The sequence below is a fragment of the Sesamum indicum genome, linkage group LG10, assembly GCF_026168435.1.
Source record: "Sesamum indicum cultivar Baizhima isolate 11 linkage group LG10, ASM2616843v1, whole genome shotgun sequence".
Lineage (NCBI taxonomy): Eukaryota > Viridiplantae > Streptophyta > Magnoliopsida > Lamiales > Pedaliaceae > Sesamum > Sesamum indicum.
In genome coordinates, this window is record NC_142666.1 from 2,145,550 (window position 1) to 2,168,573 (window position 23,024).

The 23,024-nt window shown below is 33.7% G+C and overlaps 3 protein-coding genes across 5 annotated transcripts; 1 reads left to right on the plus strand and 2 right to left on the minus strand.

Moving 5' to 3' along the window:
- Positions 1-1,352: 1,352 nt before the first annotated feature.
- LOC105172820 (aminotransferase ALD1, chloroplastic) lies at positions 1,353-5,885 on the minus strand. Of its 3 annotated transcripts, XM_088886022.1 has the most exons (11): positions 5,759-5,885; positions 5,622-5,647; positions 5,466-5,539; positions 5,215-5,331; positions 4,842-4,904; positions 4,600-4,704; positions 3,967-4,017; positions 3,257-3,577; positions 2,569-2,775; positions 1,813-1,923; positions 1,353-1,715 (listed from the first exon to the last, which is right to left on the minus strand). In XM_088886022.1, exons 1-11 carry the CDS (start codon positions 5,818-5,820, stop codon positions 1,701-1,703), a joined length of 1,152 nt encoding a protein of 383 aa, XP_088742148.1. In that variant the 5' UTR covers positions 5,821-5,885; the 3' UTR covers positions 1,353-1,700. The 3 variants fall into 3 exon arrangements, with proteins under 3 accessions (XP_088742148.1, XP_011092698.2, XP_020552824.1); XM_011094396.3 differs by having other exon boundaries at positions 1,353-1,923; XM_020697165.2 differs by lacking the exon at positions 3,967-4,017 and having other exon boundaries at positions 1,353-1,923.
- Positions 5,886-11,343: 5,458 nt separating this feature from the next.
- On the plus strand, positions 11,344-15,579 carry LOC105172595 (protein RAE1). Its single transcript, XM_011094108.3, has 11 exons — positions 11,344-11,617; positions 11,780-11,866; positions 12,244-12,321; positions 12,402-12,595; positions 13,347-13,488; positions 14,064-14,144; positions 14,512-14,640; positions 14,731-14,808; positions 14,911-14,982; positions 15,195-15,275; positions 15,372-15,579. Exons 1-11 carry the CDS (start codon positions 11,564-11,566, stop codon positions 15,420-15,422), a joined length of 1,047 nt encoding a protein of 348 aa, XP_011092410.1. The 5' UTR covers positions 11,344-11,563; the 3' UTR covers positions 15,423-15,579.
- An 87-nt stretch (positions 15,580-15,666) lies between these two features.
- LOC105172594 (BRASSINOSTEROID INSENSITIVE 1-associated receptor kinase 1) lies at positions 15,667-22,774 on the minus strand. The gene is made up of 11 exons (XM_011094107.3): positions 22,160-22,774; positions 21,522-21,654; positions 21,355-21,426; positions 20,193-20,336; positions 19,174-19,245; positions 19,010-19,081; positions 18,851-18,930; positions 18,280-18,411; positions 17,864-18,205; positions 16,508-16,902; positions 15,667-16,317 (listed from the first exon to the last, which is right to left on the minus strand). The coding sequence occupies exons 1-11, from the start codon at positions 22,254-22,256 to the stop codon at positions 16,000-16,002; spliced, it is 1,857 nt and encodes a 618-aa protein (XP_011092409.1). The 5' UTR covers positions 22,257-22,774; the 3' UTR covers positions 15,667-15,999.
- Between the last annotated feature and the right edge of the window lie 250 nt (positions 22,775-23,024).

Sequence of the window (23,024 nt, forward strand, 5' to 3'; positions counted from 1 at the left end):
AGTAGAGCTATTGCCTACTTAGATTAGCAATCTATATTTCTAGAGGTAAAACGCTAATACAAAGTAGATAAGCAATCTAAAATGCATTAGAACCTCTTAATTTAAATGATTTTTGGACTTCATACTTCTTTCCATTTCGACGTACACATTGCTTCATAAGCAAAGGGATTGTCTATTTCTACACGCCACCTTCAAATTATTTTCGGAAGATTATATATGTTTTTTTTTAAAAAATATTATAAGAAACATATTTGATCTTTTTTGTACTTTAATATTTCGTTGCAAAGTTTATCTTTTGTTTGTGCATTTTGAGCACTCAGAGGTGATATGCGCAACAAAGACATTCATATATTGATGCAGAACAATACACGAGCATCAGATAATACAATATAGTGCAGGCGTTATGCGCCAGCCGAGTACCTTAAAACACATTTTCAATTATGACCATATAAGAAAACTACACACCATATTGAGATAATAGACCCCTTATGTATACTACTCACCATCTCAAATAGACGGTGAGAATCAAAACAATCTAAAGGCTGAAGAAAGACTTCTAAAGTCCTTCAAGAATATGTGTAAGAATATCTTACAAAATGTTTTCTAAAAGCTTTTTTATATGCTTCTAAAAATGCCTAAAATGTTCTACAAAATATATTACATGAAAACAACCAAAACAAAGACCACAATGAAACAATTTTATCCACAAAATAAACTCTCTCAAATCACCCCACAATCCTCCGACGGAAGTCGAAAATATACTGCTTTGAATACATGATTTGATGGTGAAATTTTAAATAATTATAATTTTTTATTTTAAAAAAAAGTTACGAGGCAATCGACTTATCGTTTCAATCATCTTCTCGAGAAGTAACTAATCATTCAACATTTTATTTTGAGGAGGTCGGAATTCATCGTTTCGACAACTTTTGGGCGTTCGTTAATTTTTTTTTCATTTTTCAATTAACTTTAATTAGTTAATTTTTATACTTTTTATTTGCCCTTTGGGCCTCATATTTGACCATATTATTGTTAGGATGTTATGATATTTTTTAGTGCAACTTCATAATTTTTTCATATAATCCAATTTTTTTTCATAACTTGAGTTAAAACTCTTTCTTTTAAATACTGTAAATTAAGGGAATTTATTTAAAAATAAACTTTTTTTTTTTTTTCAAATTTCGAAGTCATAGAATATTGGAGACGAGTTCTTTATTAATTATTTTCTCAACTTTCTTTCTCATCATGTACAGACCAAATTCAAGTCTTGATATATAACTATTTGCATTAAATTTCAGTTCAAAGCTAAGCTACTAAGTTACACATATCCGGACAGGAATATTTTAACAGAGTTCTGTCTTAAAAAATTTTATTGGAAATGTTATTACCACGTATTTGCATTACAAAGGAAAAAGAAAGAAAGTAGTCACATTTGATTATAGCTAACACAAGAGCAAAACCACCTTGGGCTAAAATGCTGAAATTTCATTTCAGTCCTCTTATTCTAGTATTATTCTCTATATTGCCTGCTTGAAATCTCCAAATAGTCCTCAAGGAATGGTAAATTCATTCCAAGTCACTGCTCCAGGATTTTTTTATTCATGTTGAGCCGAAAATCCTTTGATTTGTGTATTAGAGAAGACTCCTCAACCTTTTCGAAGCTTCCAGGATGTTTTCTCTGTGCCCGAAAGCTGTAACTCTTATGAACTCTTTACCTGCCGGTCCAAATCCACTACCTGGAACGGTTATTATGTGTGTTTTTTCGAGAATTTCATTAAATACATCCCAAGAATTCGAACCGGGAAAGTGTACCCATAAATAAGGCGCATTTACACCTCCGTAAGTTCTTAGGCCGAGCGATTCGAATGTCTCCAGTAGTATCTCCGCATTCTCCTTGTAGTAGTCAACGAGCGAGATTACAGCCTGAAACAAGTGTTGCAAAATAATGAGATCATTCTGATGATATCCTACAAAATTTGGGGTTATTGCAAAAGAACCCCTTAATTTTGAAAAAATTATATTGTATTTTTTACAATCATATTTTACATTATAAATTGGCCTGAAAAATGAATCATTGAAATGTAAACTGACTCCTAGTATCAGAGATATTGTAAACGCTGAGATAGTTACATTTACATCCCATAAAATTTTGATATATTATCAAAAAAGTCCCTAAGTTTTGAAAATTTATAGTATATCTCCCACATTTTAGACTTTATTACATTATAGATTTCTAGCAAATACTATTACAAAACATGAGTTTGAGAATGTTGATGTAATTTTCCTGATAAACCGACTTCTTAAATAAACTGACTCCAAACGGGATACAAGGTTGGGCCCGTTTGTTATGTTTTTATTTTGAGTAGAAAATATGTGTTTTCGATTTTGTATATATTTGCATGTTAAATGAGAATATGTTTGGATCAGTTAATGAGATTGTGTTTTATATTGAACTGTAGTATCAAACAAATACAATTTCAATTAAAATATGAATAAACATAATATATTTTATCTTTAATTACAATTTCAAAAATCGAAAACTGAAAATGACAAACCGGTTGTTTTTACCTTGTAGCCGTGTTTTGATAAACTAGCTAGGCCACCAGCTTGAGCAATCCTGGAAGCTCCATTAAAGCATGTACAGACAATGCGATTGAAGTCGTTAATGACAGGAAAACCGTTGGCATACAAGAGTTGTTCGGGCACCACTGTCCAACCAAGACGAACCCCTGTGAATCCAGCAATCTTGGAGAAGGATGAGACTTCTATTGCAACCTGTCACATCATCACTCACTTCCTACGTTAGTAGACAAACTTGTGCGATCCTGTCCCAAAATTATTGCTTAAAGGGGTTGTTCCCGTAGCTTACAAGTCGTTGCAAAGTGTTTGATAATATTTATAAAATTTTACGTTTTATAAGCTCATCTATTTGCGTTTTTTGCCCCACTATTATAGATACAAATATATAATTGTGGGATGTAAAATATAATTTTTTAAAAAATATTAGATATTTGTAAACTTGTAAACTAAATAAAAATTGGGAGCTTTCAGACTTGTTTTTAAGATTTTAACATGTTATTTCAACTTTGCTCGTAACAAACGTTGTCACTACAAACATTTTATAAATTCTATGACTTATTATAAAATAAGAAGTAATATATTATAAACGAAAATAATACATTAACAAATTAATTAATGTATGAATTTATTAAAAAAATTTAATTAAGTTTAGCCAAACATCATCTAAATCAATAACCTTTTCGGCACCAGGGATTTCATATATGGAACGAGGACTTCCGTCTGTGATGTAGAAAGCGTAGGCCGAGTCGTATACAATAATCGAACCATTCTCTTGTGCAAATCCGACGAGTCGTTCTAATTGCTCCCGTGATGCTGCATGCCCAGTTGGGTTGTTGGGAGAGCAGAAGAAGATAATATCCGTCCGTGCAGCTTTCGACAGATTCGGGAAAAAACTATTGTGAGGTCCGCATTTCATGTACTCAATGTTCCGATATCTTCCTGATTCATTCTCAACATCGCCCGTCTGCCCAATTATGACGCTTGAATCTACGTAGGCCTATTGTAAGAAAATCATCAAGAATGATTTCATAACTGCATATAATGTCCTAGGTACAAACATAAAGCTCTCAACATTCCTGTCTTAATGATAATAAACGATAATAAAATTATCTTTCGTAGAAATTGATGTTATATTATGAAAATTTAATCAAATTTTTTAAAAATCACAATGCAATCTCTACAGTCATATTTTACATTACAAATTTTCTCTGAAAAATAAACGAAAAAGAAGGGACTTGTGAATTAAACATATTGAAGGGGGTGTTTAGTGGTAAGTTTTTAAAATTAAGGGTATTTTATTTAATATCCAAATTTCAGGGGTGACGATATAATTATCACTAAAGTAAAATCACAATAAAATTTGGATATTAAGCAATGGAGCTTCACCGGAAAAATTGGATCTTGAACGGCTATGGACATGTTGGACCCAAAGAGCAGCTGCAACCGGAAATACAACCTCAGATCACTTTGTTTTAGTACAATAAGGTATCATTTGGTCTGTGTGATATGACTATGTATGATGTAATTGAGTACGATAAAAAATGGACTGATAATTAATCCCATCATTAGTTTACATATTGTTTGATTTGATGTGTGATATCCCATGTGATAGTACAATCCGATACTATGTTGAAACAATATTCTTTTTTAGATTATTTTTATTTTAATATTATAGTTTATAAATAATTACCATAAAAGGTTAGGTAAAAAACTCTCAATATTTCTTGAAATACAATGTTTTAAAATTCTTTTGGAAGATTTCCTTTTCCCAATATTCATACAAAACATAAGTTCAAATAAATTAATATCCAATATTAAAAATAAAAAAAGAACAAAGCGAATGTTTAATTTTTTCAAAAAAAATGTTATAAAAGTATGGCAAAAGTACTACTTTCACAAATTAGTATCGGTCAATAACGTATGATTATGCATTATAGAAAATCACGGAAACCAAACGAGCGCTAAGAAAAAACTATACACGTTTGAGTCCTCGTACGTATGTATCTACGTATATTATACCTGGAGGCGAGAGATATCACATTGTGCACCGTCGGATACGAATACTTCTTTGCCTTGTATCCCCATGTCCTTGTAAAATGTCTCTGCTATGGCTTTCCTCAGTTCCTGCAGTTATTATTCTTGCACAAAGTTAACGTTATACAAACAAATTAACAGTCAAAATCATTATCAACGTTTGCCCGTAGCGTGTCTTAACTTATTTCCGTTCATCCAATTAATGCAAAATACAAAATCAGACATACCTTACAACCTTGCTCGGCTCCATAGCCTCTATAACCCGTGCGCGTCGAGAGGTTGTGTGCGTACTGAAAAAAGGAATATTACGAACGAAGAATTTTACTAATACTATTAACTAATAGTACGATATACTAATAGCTAATAATACCTCAATTTTGGCAATGTAGTTTTATTCAGACAAATTCGGACATTAATCTATAGAAATTCTTATCCAGACCCGACTGGGCCGAACGTAAATTCCAATCACTGCACTTTTTATGTGCTTGATGTACAGTTTAAGAAAAGTGACTAATCACACTTGCTCTATGATTGGATTAGTTTGACAGAATCAAGTTCCGACAAAAAACTTTATTACAATTTATATAACTGAAAACTTACATTAGCCATGCTGGAAGCTACAACATCTGGTAATGGCTGTGTAGTGTCCCCAATCCCAAGGCTTATCACTTTTGCATTAGGATACTTTTCCATGTGTTCGGCTTCACGGGCAGATATCTGCGTTATTAATTTACAATTTAATAAAATTGATCAATCACATAGTCTTATTCGAATAATTAGACGTTTTCACTAAAATTGATGTACATCAAATGCTACTGCAAGAATGAGGATTAAGAAGATCGTCGACCAACCTCAGGGAACAAATAGTTACGCTGCAGCCTCTCCATTGTCGGATTACGAGCAACTTTTGTACGATAATCAACAACTGCATGAACCATACAAACAGCTCAACAACTTTCTTACCATAAACGATGGATCGAAAAAACCGAAAAGGGTTGATAGCATACAATTTTCACTGTCTTGTCTTGTGATTCTGCAATTTAAAAAAAATGCACTATTACGTATATATGCAATTAATTTCAACATAATTAGACAATTACAAAATAAATAAAGCTTATTAATATAATTAAGTACATTTAATTACCTAGCTCTAGGCTGCAACATGGCCTTGCAAGGCATGAAACTCAGAGACAAGCTCTTGTACATCGTTGCGATCTGCTAACTTATAATTGTGCTGATCTCCAACGTTAGTTATCTCAAAATATAGAGTGAGATGAGTGGCATGTAGAGGCGTCGGCGGTATTTATACACATGCAGTGTCAAAGGAACGACCCATGTGAGTCGTGACTCCTTTAGATGCGTACACATGCAAGATCTAGCGGCTCAGCATCGTCCATCGTAACATGTATATGTTCTGATCTTTCTTGATAGTAGTAGTTTGACTATATTGCATCCATGTAATTTACAAAATGTAGACCGGAACACGAGTAACTTTTCAAGAATTCCGACCTCGTTTGTTTGGTCTCCTTTTCTCCTACTCTTTGCTTAGGGGAAACTTACAAAACAACTGTCCTAAGACTGCAGCCATTTCGTATTTCTAGAAATAAACAATAATTCAGATTTGGGTTTGGTCGAACCTTACCAGTTATATGACAAGTGCAATATACTTATTATATAATTGGTGTATAATTTAGGAAGAGTGGCTAATTTTGGTTCTAGCTACCAGGTTGTAGAAACCGTTAGATGTCCAATTTTCTTTCAAATAAATTAGTCTTTGAGTTTGATCCAAACAGGGTCTTGCTGGATTAAGTCGTGTGTCTAAATGCAACTTCGAGGTTGCACAACCAATCTCCACAGCACCATATTGGTAAAACTGTGAACAACTATCTTATTTAAAAGTTTAAATTATTTTTTAATAAAAAGAAACGTGTACATGGTATTCTCTTTGTAAAGCCCAATGCATGCATAAAAGTCTTCCTACGGTCTTATTTAACTAGACTTTAATACAATACTAGACGATGGTCCAATTTCTAACATAAAACAAAAAAATCTTTTTCTTGCAACTAGTCATCCTTAAAGAGACAAGAGGGGTTGTTCTGGTGGCTCTTTTGTAAGAGTCAATACAAGTCTCATGCAAACTAGTCCTAATTTTGAGAAGACAGGAGATGGACTATATGTAATTTTCGTCCTATATTTTTTGTATTTTTCGTATTTTAGTCTTAAAATGGGAACAAAAGGTCCAAATTCAAATATTTTTTTTAGAAAAAAATATTGGTGACTGAAAGACCAAAATTAAAAGAAATTAAAAAATTATAGAACTTATTTTCTATCCTAAGAAGATAAACAATTAAAATGTCAAAATGCAAAAAGATACATAACCAAAGTCACATTTAAGCTGACAGGACAGAAATTCATAGGCAAATACATCTTCCACCTTAGAAATGTCGAGGCAATTTGTCCATTTTCCGTTTCCATACAGCAAATTAGAAAACCATTCCGACTCAGCAACTGTTCAAAAGACAAAACAAAAGTAAGTGACCTGTTTTTGCTTTTCCACACACACACTCACTCACTTTCACCACAATTTCTAGCAACCTTGTACGTAATTAACAATTTCTCCCAAAATTATAGAAAATCAAGCACGCCTAACTTTTCCTTAAAAAAGCTTCAAATGTAGTACGTATCGAAAGTTCATTTTCATGATTATATATTACTAATATACATTATTATTTTCGTCGAAAATTTCCATAAAACTTCATGTAAACTTACATAAAATTTTCATCGGACCTCACCAGCCAGTTTTACACTTACTTAGCAGCCTGTGTGATCGTCTTACGCTAGGCCGCCAAAAAAAAAAAAAAATTCTTTTACATTATTGTCATTTGAATAAAATTTGGTAAAGTTTTATAACAAATGAAGAAAAAAAAAAAGGTAGGAGAAAAGGAAAGGTGTGCAAAGAAATAAAAACAGGGACATGTGCCTAAATTTGGACATCAACATTTGAAAACAACACCATATGTACAAAAAATATACTTCTGGACTTGTCTTTTTCAGGTGAAATTACCGTCAAAAACCGTCTGCACCTAAATTAAATTACCACAGTTTTGAAATTTGACTGACAGGAAATTACATGCCCTCATTTTCAGTTTGACTGAAATCACATCACGCTCTTGAAAACTGGAAATAAAAATAAAAAATAAAGAAATTTTGAAATCCAAAAAGCTAGCTAGGAGGGTTTTTTTTTTATTATTATTAAATGTATTTTTGTTCCAGTAATTTAGTCATCTGACTTGTTTGTCCTTTGAATTTTTAAAGTAGTATTTTGGTCCTCTATATTTTTCTTTTCGGTCCTCCGTTGGACTTCATGTGAAAAAAAATGATTGAAATTGTAAGAATACAAAAATACAAAATTAAAATATTATCTTAATAAATTAAATAATGAGAACGTTAAATAATCTGAATTACGAGACTAGTCGTACATTTTAAATCTTTTTTCTTTTATATTTATGGAGGAGGGAGTAGGACGCAAAGGACCACACTTTCTTGAATAGGACAACTTATTACAACTTGCTCGTGTTATCTTGTGAAATTAAGAGATTTTGATATGTTATTTTAATTTTATTTTTTGTAGTTTATATTATATAATTAATAAGGGTAAATTACGTTGTGCCATTTGAATTATGCATATTTTTACATTTTATCATTGAATTTTTTTTAAACCTACTGAGATATTCCAATTTTGCGAAATTTTCATTTTAGCATATATGACCGATTTTTTGTTGACTTTTCAGCCAAAAATACATAACTTGTTGTGCATATATGAAAAATATCGCATTACATAATCCTTAAATATCGCATGTGTACTATATGCGATGTTTTTTCGATCAAAAATTTGGTTGAAAAACAGTCCTAAATAGCAAAGTGCAAAATTTAATAAAGTTGAAATGGTAAGTTGATACAAAAAAAAAAAAATTAGATGTCAAAATATAAAAACGATCATAGTTCGAATGACAAAATGTAATTAACTCAATCAGTGACAATTGCATGTTTTTCGTCTCATAACTTAGACTACGTACACTTTTAGTCTTATTACTTAAATTATCCCATAATTTTAAAAAATACAAATGCACATGGCCGTTATTCAAAAGACCACAAAGTTAACGTCAAAATACTAACGAAATTCGATGAAAGGACTAAAAGTATAAATCTTTATAATTTATGAGACCATTAATAAAAATTACAAACTAATGAAACGGAAAGTGTACTCATCTGGTCTTTATAGTCATCTATATATATATATATATATATATATATATTATGAGAATCTAAGCAGTGTTTTTGGGTGAATTTATAATTTTTTTTAAAATACTTTATAACGTATATAAAAGTTTATAAATATTGTGGAGTATTTTGAAAAAATAAACTCATACAATCTAAAATTAAGAAATTAGAAGCATATAAGTTCTTCTGCAAAAGAAAGGAGTTAATTTTTTTAAGAGGTAATTACGTAATAACTATATTAATATTTTGCTAAATTGATCAATATATTCATTCAATTAATATATTAATATAATCGAGAATAATAAATAAATTACAAATACCTACACGTTCGAAGAGACTCAAACTTGTTCATGGGACCTCAGTTTTAACCACTAGGCGAAAACATCATAATAAAAAGAACAAAGCTCTTAATTTATTTTTAATCATATCAATTATAAAATTATCATTATATATCAATATTTTATAAATTATAACCAGATAAGCACTTCTTTATAACTACAATTTTAAAACAAAATTACACAGCTTATTAACAAAAATAAAATCGAAATGTATGCAAAATCCCACAGTTATATTGGTTTTAACTAAGAAAAAATTACAAAAATTTTAAATTTTAGTTAAAAGAAAATTCAAATAAATGAAAGTATAAAAGACAAAATAAAATTCTTCAACATTCTATATTTATTTTGAAAGAGATATATGCACCCCAATAATAATATATAAATAACACATTATATATATATTATCACAAGAAATTTGTCATTTTCAAATCTAAATTTTCTCTAGACATATGACCACATCCAAATTTTCGCTTTTGATCATCTTGTTTTGTATGTCGATAGTGCACTGAACGTTAAATAAATACCATAATTACATCAATATCTTAATAAATTAAATAATACATCGATTTAAATATTAATATAATGAACATCAATGAAACAAATTACAATAAATTTATATACAATGAGACAAACAAACACGTCCGTAAAATTTAAACTTATTCATAAAATCACAATTTTAACCATTAAATTAGGACATTATTGATCACTTTGTGAATAGTTCACGTTTTAAATTTAGTAGTAAAATAGGGTCAAGCAGCCATACATATGCAATAAGAATGCATGCATCACTATAAGTTTGACGTTTCCAAGCCTAACAATATCCATACACTTTCTTTCTTTTTTTTCCAAATTCTTTTATACATCACATATTATATTATTTAAATTATTTTATTTCAAAATCATATAGTATAAATATATATATATATATAGTAGAATTGCTAATGATTAAAATTATTTAATTAAGGGATAGGAAATATTGGAACTATTTCCAAGAAGTTGCATCTTAATGGAAATTTGATGAGAAAAATCCCATACACACTTTCTCAAGAACTTCCAAGAAACTTGCATGAGACATCCTTCAAATTTCCAATTGTATCAATAATGTATTAATGCACTATTAAATATTATCTTTTGTACGGGAATTTTATGTCATGTAAATTTGTACTCATAAAAACTGCAAATTGTTGAATTAATATAAAATAATAATACTATGTATGATCCAATAACTGATAGCTTATATAGATACAAATTTATGTGGATGGCATCACCAGACTCGTTTTCCATGAGGGTGATGACCCCCCCCTCCCCTCCTAATTTACTAATGTATGATAAGTATTTTGATTTTAGTTTGAATAATGCTTATCATAAATTTTAATTTCATGACTGAATTTTATCCTCCTAATGGGCCCAAATCAGCCCAACACTCAATCTTGATGATGGTCTAATTTGGGCCTTTATTGGGCTTTTACTTTTTTTAGGTCTGTCTTTTACCTCTATGTATCGTTTATAGCCCAACCCATTTAAACGGGACATTGAAGAAATGGGCCTATGGTTTGGGAATTTAATAATATTTAAGCTTAATTACACTTTAGACTTCTTGTAAAATATAAAATTGCATTTACACCACTCTAAAAGTTATCCATTTATACATAACTCCCTTCATTTAGAGTTTAGATAAAAAAGAAAGCTAGCGTTACCAAAAAAAAAAAATACATAAAAGTTCAATTTTATCCCTCTTTCAACATTCTCAAATATATTTTTGAACTTATAAATGAATAAATATAATATATATATACAGGAAGTAAGGTTCGTAATCATATGTTTTTTTCATATAAATACAAAGTTATTACATGTGAATATTAAATTAGAGGTAAAATTAAAATTTTGTATAATTTTTTGGCTATTATCAAAATTTTTCGTCCAAATTCTAACATTAATGGGAGTCAAGTGTGGATTTTTAAAATAGGTGTAACTATAATTTCGAAAATTTAAGGGGCAAAGTGTAAATTTGCATTCTGGTATGGGTTTAAAACTAATTACCCCTGGTATTTATAAAGTAAAATATTATTATTAAATTAATAATAATTTTAATGTATTTTTCCCGCTTTGCATAGTCGCGTTCTACAAAGGCTAATGTATATACGGCGTAGCGTTCTCTCGACACTCTACGGTCTACGTGTATAAATACGTATAGGATATACGTCTCACTCTCCCACACAAACAGTATAATTGTTTTGCTTTTTGCATCCCTTTGGGATATTTCTGCAGCATTTTTGGATTTCTCTTCCCGCGCTTATAAGCTGAGATTTAGGGTTTAACGAGATTTTCAAATGTCTGCATTCGGCGCTACTTCGACTAACTTAAATCCTAACCGTTCCACTGAGGTAATTATGGCTTATTTGTTGTACTTTTTTTGGAGCTTTGAGCGATTTTTAATGCGACTAGTTTATTGTTTTGTTTCTTGATTCATGTCCTCTGTTTTTGTGTATCTTGGTCTGATAGTGTGTGGTTATTGAGATATACTATGTTCCCTTTTCTTGCATAAGGTGGTGCAACCTCCGACGGATTCAGTATCAAGCCTGAGTTTCAGTCCTAAGGCCAATTTTTTGGTGGCTGCTTCGTGGGATAATCAGGTATGTTTATTTTATGAAGTTTCCTATTTGTTGTTTCTTTTTCGTGTTCATTTGGAGTAATTCTTTATCTGTGTACTTGCTAATTGTGAGTTGCTCCGTAAGTGATTCCTTCAGACAAGGTGTTAGTTTTGCTTGACGAATGTGAACCAAGTTCGTTGCACTCTTTTGGTAGCTATGATGTCAGTTTCTTACAGAATTCTATGAAGTGCAGGCACAATTTTCTCTTTTATGTTCATGTGAAATTTTGTGTTTGTGGTGGCTTTTTCATGTGGTCAATTATGGGTACAGGTGAAAAGAGGAGTTTACGATCATGCTTCTGCTGTTGCTTTAGTTGTTGAAAAAGCTAACGTGGTGCATGCTATGCCAATTGTTTGTAGGTACGATGTTGGGAGGTAACTAGATCAGGAACCACCATTGGCACTGTTCCAAAGGCATCAATATCACATGATCAGCCAGTAATGTTCATTTTATATCCTCTGATCATCATCAGGTGAATTTGTTTTGCCCATTTTTGTTCACTTTGCAAGTTTGGCAGGTCTTGTGCTCAACATGGAAGGACGATGGGACAACTGTCTTTTCTGGGGGCTGTGACAAGCAAGTTAAAATGTGGCCGCTATTATCTGGTGGCCAACCCGTTACAGTGGCCATGCACGACGCCCCTGTTAAAGAGCTCGCTTGGATCCCAGAGATGAATCTCCTAGTCACTGGAAGCTTGGACAAGACACTAAGGTGAATTTGTTGGTGCCTTCCCAAAGTTACTATGAGAAGTCAGGCCTGGCTATGTTTCTTCTTTTATAGCATGTTCAAGTTCATGTGTGCATTAGCTCACACTGAATAATGATCATGTCTTCCCGGTGCATAAAAGCAAGGGTTGCTTGTTTCTCCCATACATTTATGTGTTAAAAGAGGAAATTACCTCTGGATTCTTATCAACTAGGCTACTTTCCAGCAAGCAGGATTCATCAGCATTGTATGTTCGGAAGTTTCTTTTGCTTCTTTATGCATTTCACATTTGGTGCCTTATAGCATTGATAACTTCTATATTCCTATATTAGGAAAAGAAAATCTTCCAAATTTCTTTTCTGTTAAGAGAGCTCAGATTGAAACGGTGTTTGTTTTGGTATTCCAATATTTATGTGCCCCTCCCTCTGTGCATGGAAATATTTTGGATGTGTGGACCAACTGGGGCACTTTCTTTGTGTTGGGGCCTCATGCTGATCTTGACTTATGTTTTCATCTATTGTGGATTTATCTAGTATTGAGTCTACCTCCTTCATCGGCATTAAACACTTCTGCAGTTTGAAAATATAAACATACTCGCTATTACAATTCCAATAATAGTTTGTACTTTTAACATTTTCTGTGAAATCTTTCCGCTTAATTTTATCCTGTTGTTCTGAGGTCTGATGTTTTTATCTTTGGAGGTGTAGTTTCCTACTGTCATGGTAGAGTTTAAATTTAAGGTGCTGGTTCTTTTCAGGTATTGGGATCTGAGACAGCAAAATCCAACTTGGGTGCAACAACTTCCTGAGCGCTGCTACGCGCTTACTGTTAGACATCCACTTATGGTTGTTGGAACTGCTGATAGAAATCTTATAGTCTTCAACTTGCAAAACCCTCAGGTTTCTTCCTCATAAAGTTTGTGATCAATCTGGCCTGTTTCATGAAGCCTTTGACAGTCTCATATTAGTCAAATGTTGCGTACTTTACAAAATGTACTTATGGAAGAAGCTATTGATAGATAAAATCATAAAAATATAAATCTGTGTTTGAAGATTAAACTTTGAACTTCTTTTATCCTTTATATGACTTTATTGGTCAAACTACATGTTGAGTCTTGTGGCCATCTACATGTGTGATCTTTGCTTATGTGCAGCTATCTTTACTCTGTATCTCATTCTTATAAGACCTAATGCATGCACCATTCTGACACAATTTAGTTCTAGTTATAAGTAGCAAACTTGATTTAACTGGTCACTTGGGAAAAAGATACTTTTCTACTACTGCTGGATAGTATTGGTGTTTTATTGTCTCCCACTCCCCTCCCTGGCAGAATGACAGAGGGAAAAGTTGAACATTTGTGTGTATTTTTGAGCTTTACCTATCTTTGATTGACAAAGTATATCAAATGCAATATGAGGTATCTGATATATTGTGCTCCACAAACACGATACCCATATCTTCTGGAATATGTCAGGCTGAGTTCAAGCGGATTGTTTCACCCCTAAAGTACCAGACTAGGTGTCTAGCTGCTTTCCCTGATCAGCAAGGTTTCTTGGTAAGTTCTTTGTCCTTGCATCATGTAGATAATCTTTATCTACCTGAGTATCTAAGTTGTGTTGTTCTTATTTCCTTGGGTGACACTTACCATGATGCAACAACGGTGTAGCACAAATATATCATGATGTAAACCTATGTCCGAGACATGTGAAATCTATATGCAAAGCAGTTGAGCTGTGGAACTGTGAAGAAGAATATTAGTATCAGTTGCAAGAGTAATCAGAACATGATATGGAATTGGCAATTTTAATTCCCAGAGTTTAGAGTAAGAGTCCTAATTTTGGGGAAGAACTTGCCTTCTCCCGGATTCGGTTTAACAATAAATTTGCTCATTATATACTGCTACATTTGACATTGTTTTGTAGGTTGGATCTATTGAAGGAAGAGTTGGTGTACACCACCTTGATGATTCACAATCAAGTAAAAACTTTACTTTCAAATGCCACAGGGATGGCAATGACATTTACTCTGTTAACTCACTGAATTTTCACCCTGTAAGATATTTTATTTGAATGTTCATTAAGGTAGATGCAATTTAACATTTCCTGATTTGTCACATAATTCTAAGCTTTGCTCCGTCTCAGATACACCACACGTTTGCCACTGCCGGGTCTGATGGGGCCTTCAATTTTTGGGACAAAGATAGCAAACAGAGGCTTAAGGTATAACACACTTCTGTTTCTTTTAGGGACTCTTATCTAAAATGCTAAACTTTATATATGGTACTCATCTCGCTACTGTTCATTTTTGTTAATTATTTTTAGGCTATGCAGAGATGCAATCAGCCAATACCTTGCAGCACTTTCAACAACGATGGTTCCATCTTTGCATATGCGGTATGCTTTGGCACTGTGTTCAGTGAAGAATTTTCACGATTTTCTGGAACAACACTCTTTGTTAAGATTTTTAGTCCTGATAGTACTTCTGGAGCAATCAGTTTGATGGTCATACAACCCTTAGATACTTCAGAGATTCCATTATGTGTGTTCATAGAAAAAGACATGCTCACTGTCGTGCACTTAAACTTCTCTACTCTTCGAAATTTCAGGTGTGTTATGATTGGGGCAAGGGTGCTGAAAATCATAATCCATCAACAGCAAAGACTTATATATACCTGCATCTGCCTCAGGTCTCTTTGATCATATTGCAGTTTGTTTCAAGTTTCTTTTAATCAACATCAGAACCATTTGACTCAATATCGCTGTTACCTCTGCTATTCATGCAGGATGCTGAGGTGAAAGCCAAACCACGTGCTGCAACGGGCAGTAGAAAGTGAAGTTCTTCACCGCATTTAGACAACTGAAATTATTCGTTTGTAGATTCACTTTTTGAGCTGTAGTGGTCCTTTAAAGCGTACGACTCCAACCATGCTGTACTTTGTTTGTTGGATACAATGATAGTACATTCTTGTCATTCTAGTGTTATTTCATCAATCTGGAGGCTTTCACCCCTGAAAGGCTACATTTCCTGTATGTAACTACTGAAAGAAAATGCAACTTATTCTGATATTAAAACACTGCTGCAGAACGAACCTGATTCTTATTTAACAACATTCAGCTATTCAATAGAAGCGCATTGTTAAGAAATGAAAATACATTGGTGCTTTCACCGCGATTCCTGCAGTGGATTTGGCACCTGAAAATACAACTTGTGACCTATAAGGTATAAACATTCCTGCAACATCAAAATTCTCTTCTGGGACGTAAAAATGCTGGAGCACCAACAAAATAGAAAACTTAAAACAAAACAAGAGGAAAAGAAAATCATATACAAAGATGATAAAGGTCAATCAAATATAGAGGGCCTCCCTGTAAGAGTTCAGGATATGCGCAGACAACTGAACCATTGATCAATCATCTTGGCCCAGACAATTCATCAGGTCGGATGTTAGAAGTGGAGTCGGCAATTATCCAATCGGTGTTCGGGTGATGTGTGTGATTGAACTCTTGACGGAACATTTCTTCCTTCTGCCACTCCTCCCACCTCTCAGCTAAGCCGTCGCCTTCCAGCATTCTGACGACTTCCGACATCTTGGGACGTTCCATTGGAGAGCTCTGTGTGCAGAGTAGAGCTACTTGGATGAGCTGCTCCACCTCTTCATCGATGTAATTACCCTGAAGATCCGCATCAACTAATGTTTCCAACTTTTTCTCCTTTAAAAGTCCCTTCACCTGAAATCACAATAAGAAGAATTCATGTATCAAAACACACTATGCAGCAATTAAATGAGACGAGCAAAAGAGAATATCAAAACCAGGAAACAAGATTTTCGTGGAAGACTTTAGTGCATCATAGAAAAAAGTTTTTGGCTCTGTAAGCTTTCAGATGTAGCAACATGATAGTATGTGAAGTGAAGCTCACCCAATCGAGTAACATGACGTCATCATCATTAGCTAGCCGAGCCAGATCAAAAGCTCGTTGCCCAGTGATGAGCTCAAGAAGCATGACCCCATAGCCGAAAACATCGGTTTTCTCAGAAGATTTACCGGTAGACAGGTATTCAGGTGCTATATGACCAATTGTTCCACGTACAGCCGTGGTAACATGAGTATCCTTGTAGTCCATGAGTTTGGCCAGCCCAAAGTCACCAACAACTGCTTCAAAATCCTCATCCAACAATATATTGGCAGCTTTGACATCACGATGAATGATTTTAGGGTCACAATGATCATGCAAATAAGCAAGTCCTCTTGCAGACCCTAGTGCTATCCGTTTCCGAATTGGCCAATCAAGTGGGGGTTGTGATTCAGGTCGCTCTGAAATAGTGAAACAAAAAGGTCATTTGAAAACTAAGACAAATACAAGTGAAGCCATAGCAGACTACTGTACGTGATCTCATAGAGTCAGATAAGGAAATTATTAACTTACTTACCACTTCAACAGCCAAGTAAAGGATATCCTAGGATATATTCAAAAGCATGCACATGTAGTGTATTGATAAAATAGTCGGGAGATATGAACTAGGTGGTAGTGGATATGGCTGGTTGTAGATGCAGTTGCTACACCAGTAAAGAGTTTCAACATTTAAGTTCAAAGCCAAGAACAGCTGAAGAAGTGGTGTTTGCGGCAAACAACAGATATCATTTCCAGTTGATAATGAATAGATAAAGAAATAGATGCCCGTTTATTACTGCGATTTTTTACATGAGGAGGGCAATTGTTTCCAAGGATTCCACTGTAAACGTTCCACATATCATTTTCTTAATTCCACGAAGATGACACACTAACAGCAGTTGAACGAAAAAACTTTTGTTACAGCTAACTAGATAAGCAAATGGCAATCATGGCATATAATCACTAGAATTTTCATCCAAAAGATACCAAACAACATTCCGAAGTTTCAGCCATTTCTAGAAATGCTAATATTATGGATCTGCAGAACACATGTCAATCGCTTAAATTGAAGTCCTTCTATATTATTTCAAGTAGATAACTACCTCGATTCAGCATGATCACCGTACATCCAGATTAAGATATCATATCAAGTATGAAAACTATGAGCGTGAATCACTACAATTCACAGCAACCCACATGTGAAGCAATTAGCATCAATATGATGACTGGTAAAAGTACTTATTCGCTTCTCAGATGACAGGTTCATGGCAAAACACGTTTGTTGAACTTTACATAGTGGCCAATATAATACCCTAAGAATTAACACCTGACCAAGAAGCTTGAGTACAGTTTATAGGGAAATGCAAAAATAAAATCAAGAACCTCTTAAGCATGATGCAACACTTCCATTGGCCATAAAAGGATAAACAAGCAGCCTTTCTGTTGGCGTCATGCAAAAGCCACGCAGGCGAAGTAAATTTCGATGCACAGCCATGCTGATCATCTCTACTTCTGTTTGGAACTGCAGCTCTCCACCTTGGGTACGCTCTTCTTTTAGTCTTTTAACTGCCACTAGTGAACCATCTGCTAATCGGCCTTTGTAAACCTTACCAAATCCACCTCTGCCAAGAATATTTTTGTTACTAAAATTATCCGTCGCGACTTGAAGTTCACGTAGTGAAAATCTTTTGAGCTGTCCCAGATGAACTTCGGGATCCTCTTCGGCTGCAAAATATACAGATAATACATAAAAAACTGACAATACATGCATATAGTATTCACCTTATTAATCCACTAACCAGGAACGTCAAAGAAATGATCTTGTGGTTTCCTTCTTCGGTACCAAGCAAGTGCAATTGCAGGGGCAGCAAATAGAAGAGCAGCCCCAGCAGCAACACCTCCTGCAATCGCTCCAGTAGCGCTGTTGCCAACTGCAATGGCAATTTATTTATAAGCCTGTGCTGTCTGTTTAGATGACAAATCATAATCTACACGATGGTAATTTATTTGTAAGCATGTACTCTGTTCAGTTGACAAATCGTAATCTACAAAGTCAATGTTGTCAATTCAAGAAAAAATGGCACATTAGTCCTTGAATTGACAACACAAAGTTGAATTTATCCAAGATACACCAATTTCAGAATGAATATAAGAAAAAAAATGTTGGGTAAAATGCATTCTACACAAATGCTCAAATTTCTCAGTAGCAAAATACATGTTCTTGCGGACGTAAAAGCATCCACATCTTCAAAAGTTGTCCCCGGATTATATTTATAAAACTAAACAACCAAATCTTAATCCTCCTAACAGAATCAGAAAGGAGAAAACTGAGGAAAGTAATAGATGATGAGACGAAGAGTGGGGACAAACCTCGAGAAGGTGTTGGACTTGATGGTGGAAGTGGAGGAGGCGGAGATACGGGAAGAGCTTCCAAGGGATTATTGGCAAAACTGAAAGAAGTCATTAGTCAGCTATTGCTCTATATCACTCCACTGACCATACCAGAAGCAAACACAATTGCAGTTAAACCTGATAGGAGTGAAGAGTTGAAAGGACCCATTAACTGGAATTGGTCCTGTAAGCTGGTTAGTTGAAAGATCACTGCATATCAAACATGCAAATAAATATTGGTACATCAAAATACAAAAGGTAAAAGCAGCAAGCAAAAGATGATCCATTGACTTCTGGCGTACAGGACTTGAAGCGTAGTGATGGTGGTTAGAGACATGGGAATTTGTCCACTCAAAGTGTTATTGTTGAGCCTCCTACATTGTTCAAGGGCAAAGAACATTTAGCTTAGCAAAAGCAGTCACTAACATAGGGAAAACAATGTACTCAATGTTATCCATACGTATCATAGATCCAATGTCTTCATGACAGAAATATGGAAAACTCAAGAATGTGGGCTTTATGACTTAGTTTCTTCAAAATGGAGTTAAAAAACATTATTTTCTCAGAATGTTTCAGTCAAGCAGAGTAGTCGAACAACATGCTGGAGAAAGTTTTGTCCATAATGGGGTTGTCTCAGGAATGATTCAGGAAAGTGGGCTTGAAGATAGGTATCTTTGAGCAATGTATCCATGAATTTGATGCAATTTTGAATTTATTGTTAGTTAGTTTTAGAAAATAATTCTTTTAGTTGGTGATTGTCACACCAAACTTTTACTGATTGGAAGATGCAAATATATATTTTTAATTAATGTAATAACTATATGATAAATTAAAAAAGGTATCTGTGTGTGTGTATATATATAGTATTGGGACATTTTAGAATATTTCCAAATAGAAGTCTGAAAGAGGCATGTGTTCGGCATAGGTTTTTCTGGAAGAACAAAACCACGGATTCCTATAAAGTCAATCATAGCTTCCAACTTAATGCCAACTCCAAAAAGAACTCCAAAAAATTGGTGTATTATAACTTCTAATGGAAATAGAAAACTATTTCTCAAAGTAAGTTATACAATTAATTTTGAGAAGCCAAATTGAGATTTACTGATCACAAACAACAGGCTGTCTAGCCCCATTTTTTATCCTTTTAACTTCATATCTTGTAGAAGATATATGAAAGAATTAGTTCTAAAGACCTTCAGTAATTCCGCTCTAAATGTATGTCACCTAGTTGTAAATGGCAAGTATGAAAGACATCTTTGAGAAAAAAAAAGTAAGAGACACAAATGCAGAGTTAGAAAGGCTGACAAAAAGAAATCCATACAAGAAACGTAGTCTCTGAAGCTTGCCCAATGTGTCGGGGATTGGACCACTTAATCTATTCAAATAAAGATCCAAGCTAACCAAGTTGGTTAAGTTGCCCAGCTCATTTGGGATTCTTCCACTAATATTGTTACTGTAAAGTTCCCTGCAGGAGAAGAGAGATATATAGATCAGAGTGGAACGTGAGAGTCTAAGATATTTTCGTTTTTCTTCTTTCTTTCCCTCTTTTGTCGAATTCCTGGTGAGGGGGATTTCAGATGATAATTAATCATTAAAGATCATTCAGGAACCAAAAAAAAGAAGGCTTAAGCCATCATCAAAGGTAAGCTATTGCTTTAGCATACACCCAAATTCGATTGTCAGCTCCACGTTCATGAAAGGATGTGAATTATTCATGTTAACCCGACCTACATTAGACTTGATCACAAATCTTCCTAAATTTGGCATGGAATTCGAAAGTCCATAAGTCACATGGACCTCAATAGCTAGTTGGTACAGCCAAAACATGTAATCCTTTTCCTTCACTTAACCAATCCCCATATAAAACGTTAGAAATCAGTTTAAATACAAAATTAGCAGGAAAGTTCTAGAAGCCTCAGTTATTGGTCTAACGACTTCTTAAACTTAATTTTTTAAGGCAGTAGCTAGCATGATCTTTATCCTCCAAATAAGTGATGTGGGATTGAGTTGGTACCCTTAACCACACGAATAATTGCAATAAAGATAATGAATCCAAATCTTGCCCGAAATCACTAATACACAACTCTGCCTGGCATTTATTTTTCACAAAACGAAAATTAACCACATTATTTAATACAACTTTCCCCGTCAAAACAAACAACTTCCTTATTGAAGTGTGAAGCTTCACTTAACAATAGTGAAGAATTCAGTATATGGTCTACTAATAACGAAGTGTTGAAACATAATAGTCCATAGTCCAATTCATTCGTCAAAATATACCTCTTTTTGCGCCATTTTCTTCTTAATATACTAAAGTTTAAATTCTCGCTAGACCCCTTGTCAATTTAAGTTGCACAAAAACTTTACCATGAAATGTAATAAATGCCACCATATTTACAAATGACTGTATATTATCAGAAAAAAGATGATGCAGAAAACATAGCTGTTTTATCTCAATTTGGATATGAAAAAGCACAACTTACAAGTATTGTAGATTTTGAAGCTGACCGAGCTGTGGAACCAGTTGACCAGACAAATTTGCATTGCCCAGATCACTGTAAAGAACACAAATAAAATCATTCTATAATCTCATAGTGCTGCAAGAGGAGCAAAAAGACCACCTCAACTTGAGAGATAAAACCAGGCTTACACTCTAGTAACACTATTTTCACTGTTGCACGTTACGTGAAACCATGTGCAGGGATTGACAAGGGTTGGATCCCAACTCTGCAGAACATTGTTAGGATCGGCCAAATTGCTCTTCAACGCATTCAAGGCATCACCTGCCACACATGATCTTGTTATAATTCAAAGTACACTTTTCTACTCTAGTTAAGCTACAATAGAACAGAAGAACATTATCAATCACCAATCCAACAATTTATGATTAAACTCCACTCTCATTGAAACTTGGCTTAACTAGAAAACAGGAAAACGTTTCCAACCATCAGCGAGAACAGAACAATACTGTCAAAGTCATGAACAATTCTTTAAATTGAGAGTTCATTAATATGCTTCATTTGTAAAACCTCCATATATTGATATAGAAACAAATTCAAACAACGGCATCCCATAAATAGAACGTATCTTTAAAAGGCCAATCATCTCCAATTAGCTCAGAAAGCTACAAATTCCAGGCTAACACACATTAAATTACCATTCAACTGGAAATTTGTTCAAGTCAACGTGCAACCATCACATTAAATTCACCAAGAGAAACTGAATACATCAGAGGCGCAAAAACCAAAATAAATAAATAAATTTAGTCATAATAGTAAAATAACAGACCTTCAGCATTGGCAGAAACCGGCGACAGTCTTGCGAACAACAAAATTAAGCAGAGAAAACCAGAGAACAAGATCGTGGCCATTGACCACCGATCCATAAGAAACTTTGACCCCAACTTCACCACCTAAAAACCTAGATTCTTCATCAAAGAAATACACTATTCCCCACTTTCCATAATTTAAACAACACAACCATCCACCTAACCTCGTCAGTCAACAGCAACCAAAAAGAAAAAGAAAAAAAAAACAAAAATTATCAATCAGAAACCCCTGAATTGAGCTGAACTGATTCAGCCCAAAGAAGCAAGAACTTAATTCAGAAGTGATTAAAAAAACAGAGCAGCAGAAGAAACAAAAAACAGTAGTATAAAATTTGAGTTGATTTATGGGGAATGCAAGAAACTGGGAAGAGAGAAGAAATTGGAAAAGGGTTTTTCTTTTCCTTTTTACACTATTTTAATTTATTTGAGGAAATATATATTCTCAGTAAAATTTTGGGGGTAGAGTAGAGAGTTCAACGGTCCGTGAAAGGGGAAATGGGAATGGGGTTTGAACTTTGAAGTCGTTGCAGAGGAAGAGAGAGAAAGAATGGATGCTTTAGTCAAACCTTCTCTCCTTTTCTCTCTCTAAATAAATATGTATATATATGTGTATGTATTATGTATATATAATATATGCATGCATGTAGATCCAACAACTTTTTCTTAAATTTGTTTCCTACCAATTTAGCTAATATTATTACGTAAAATTGTGATCATTAAATTATATTATATGATCACATTATTATATTACTATATATATATATTTATGACAATTTTTTTATAATAAATTATATTGGCACCCTGAAATTATGACAAAATACATAA

Bases quoted from the DNA above. Each gene is read 5' to 3' on its own strand.
- LOC105172594 (XM_011094107.3), bottom strand. From the start codon at position 22,256: ATGGATCGGTGGTCAATGGCCACGATCTTGTTCTCTGGTTTTCTCTGC. The intron at 20,337-21,354 runs GTAAGTTGTGCT...CTTCTCCTGCAG, and splicing joins CTTCAAAATCTACAATACTT to GGAACTTTACAGTAACAATA. The intron at 18,412-18,850 runs GTTTGTCCCCAC...TTGCCATTGCAG, and splicing joins AAGTCCAACACCTTCTCGAG to TTGGCAACAGCGCTACTGGA.
- LOC105172595 (XM_011094108.3), top strand. From the start codon at position 11,564: ATGTCTGCATTCGGCGCTACTTCGACTAACTTAAATCCTAACCGTTCC. The intron at 12,596-13,346 runs GTGAATTTGTTG...GGTTCTTTTCAG, and splicing joins AGCTTGGACAAGACACTAAG to GTATTGGGATCTGAGACAGC. The intron at 14,145-14,511 runs GTAAGTTCTTTG...ATTGTTTTGTAG, and splicing joins CTGATCAGCAAGGTTTCTTG to GTTGGATCTATTGAAGGAAG.
- LOC105172820 (XM_011094396.3), bottom strand. From the start codon at position 5,820: ATGTACAAGAGCTTGTCTCTGAGTTTCATGCCTTGCAAGGCCATGTTG. The intron at 4,018-4,599 runs GTATAATATACG...TTCCGGTTGCAG, and splicing joins GTGATATCTCTCGCCTCCAG to CTGCTCTTTGGGTCCAACAT. The intron at 3,578-3,966 runs GTGAAGCTCCAT...TTCTTACAATAG, and splicing joins TTCAAGATCCAATTTTTCCG to GCCTACGTAGATTCAAGCGT.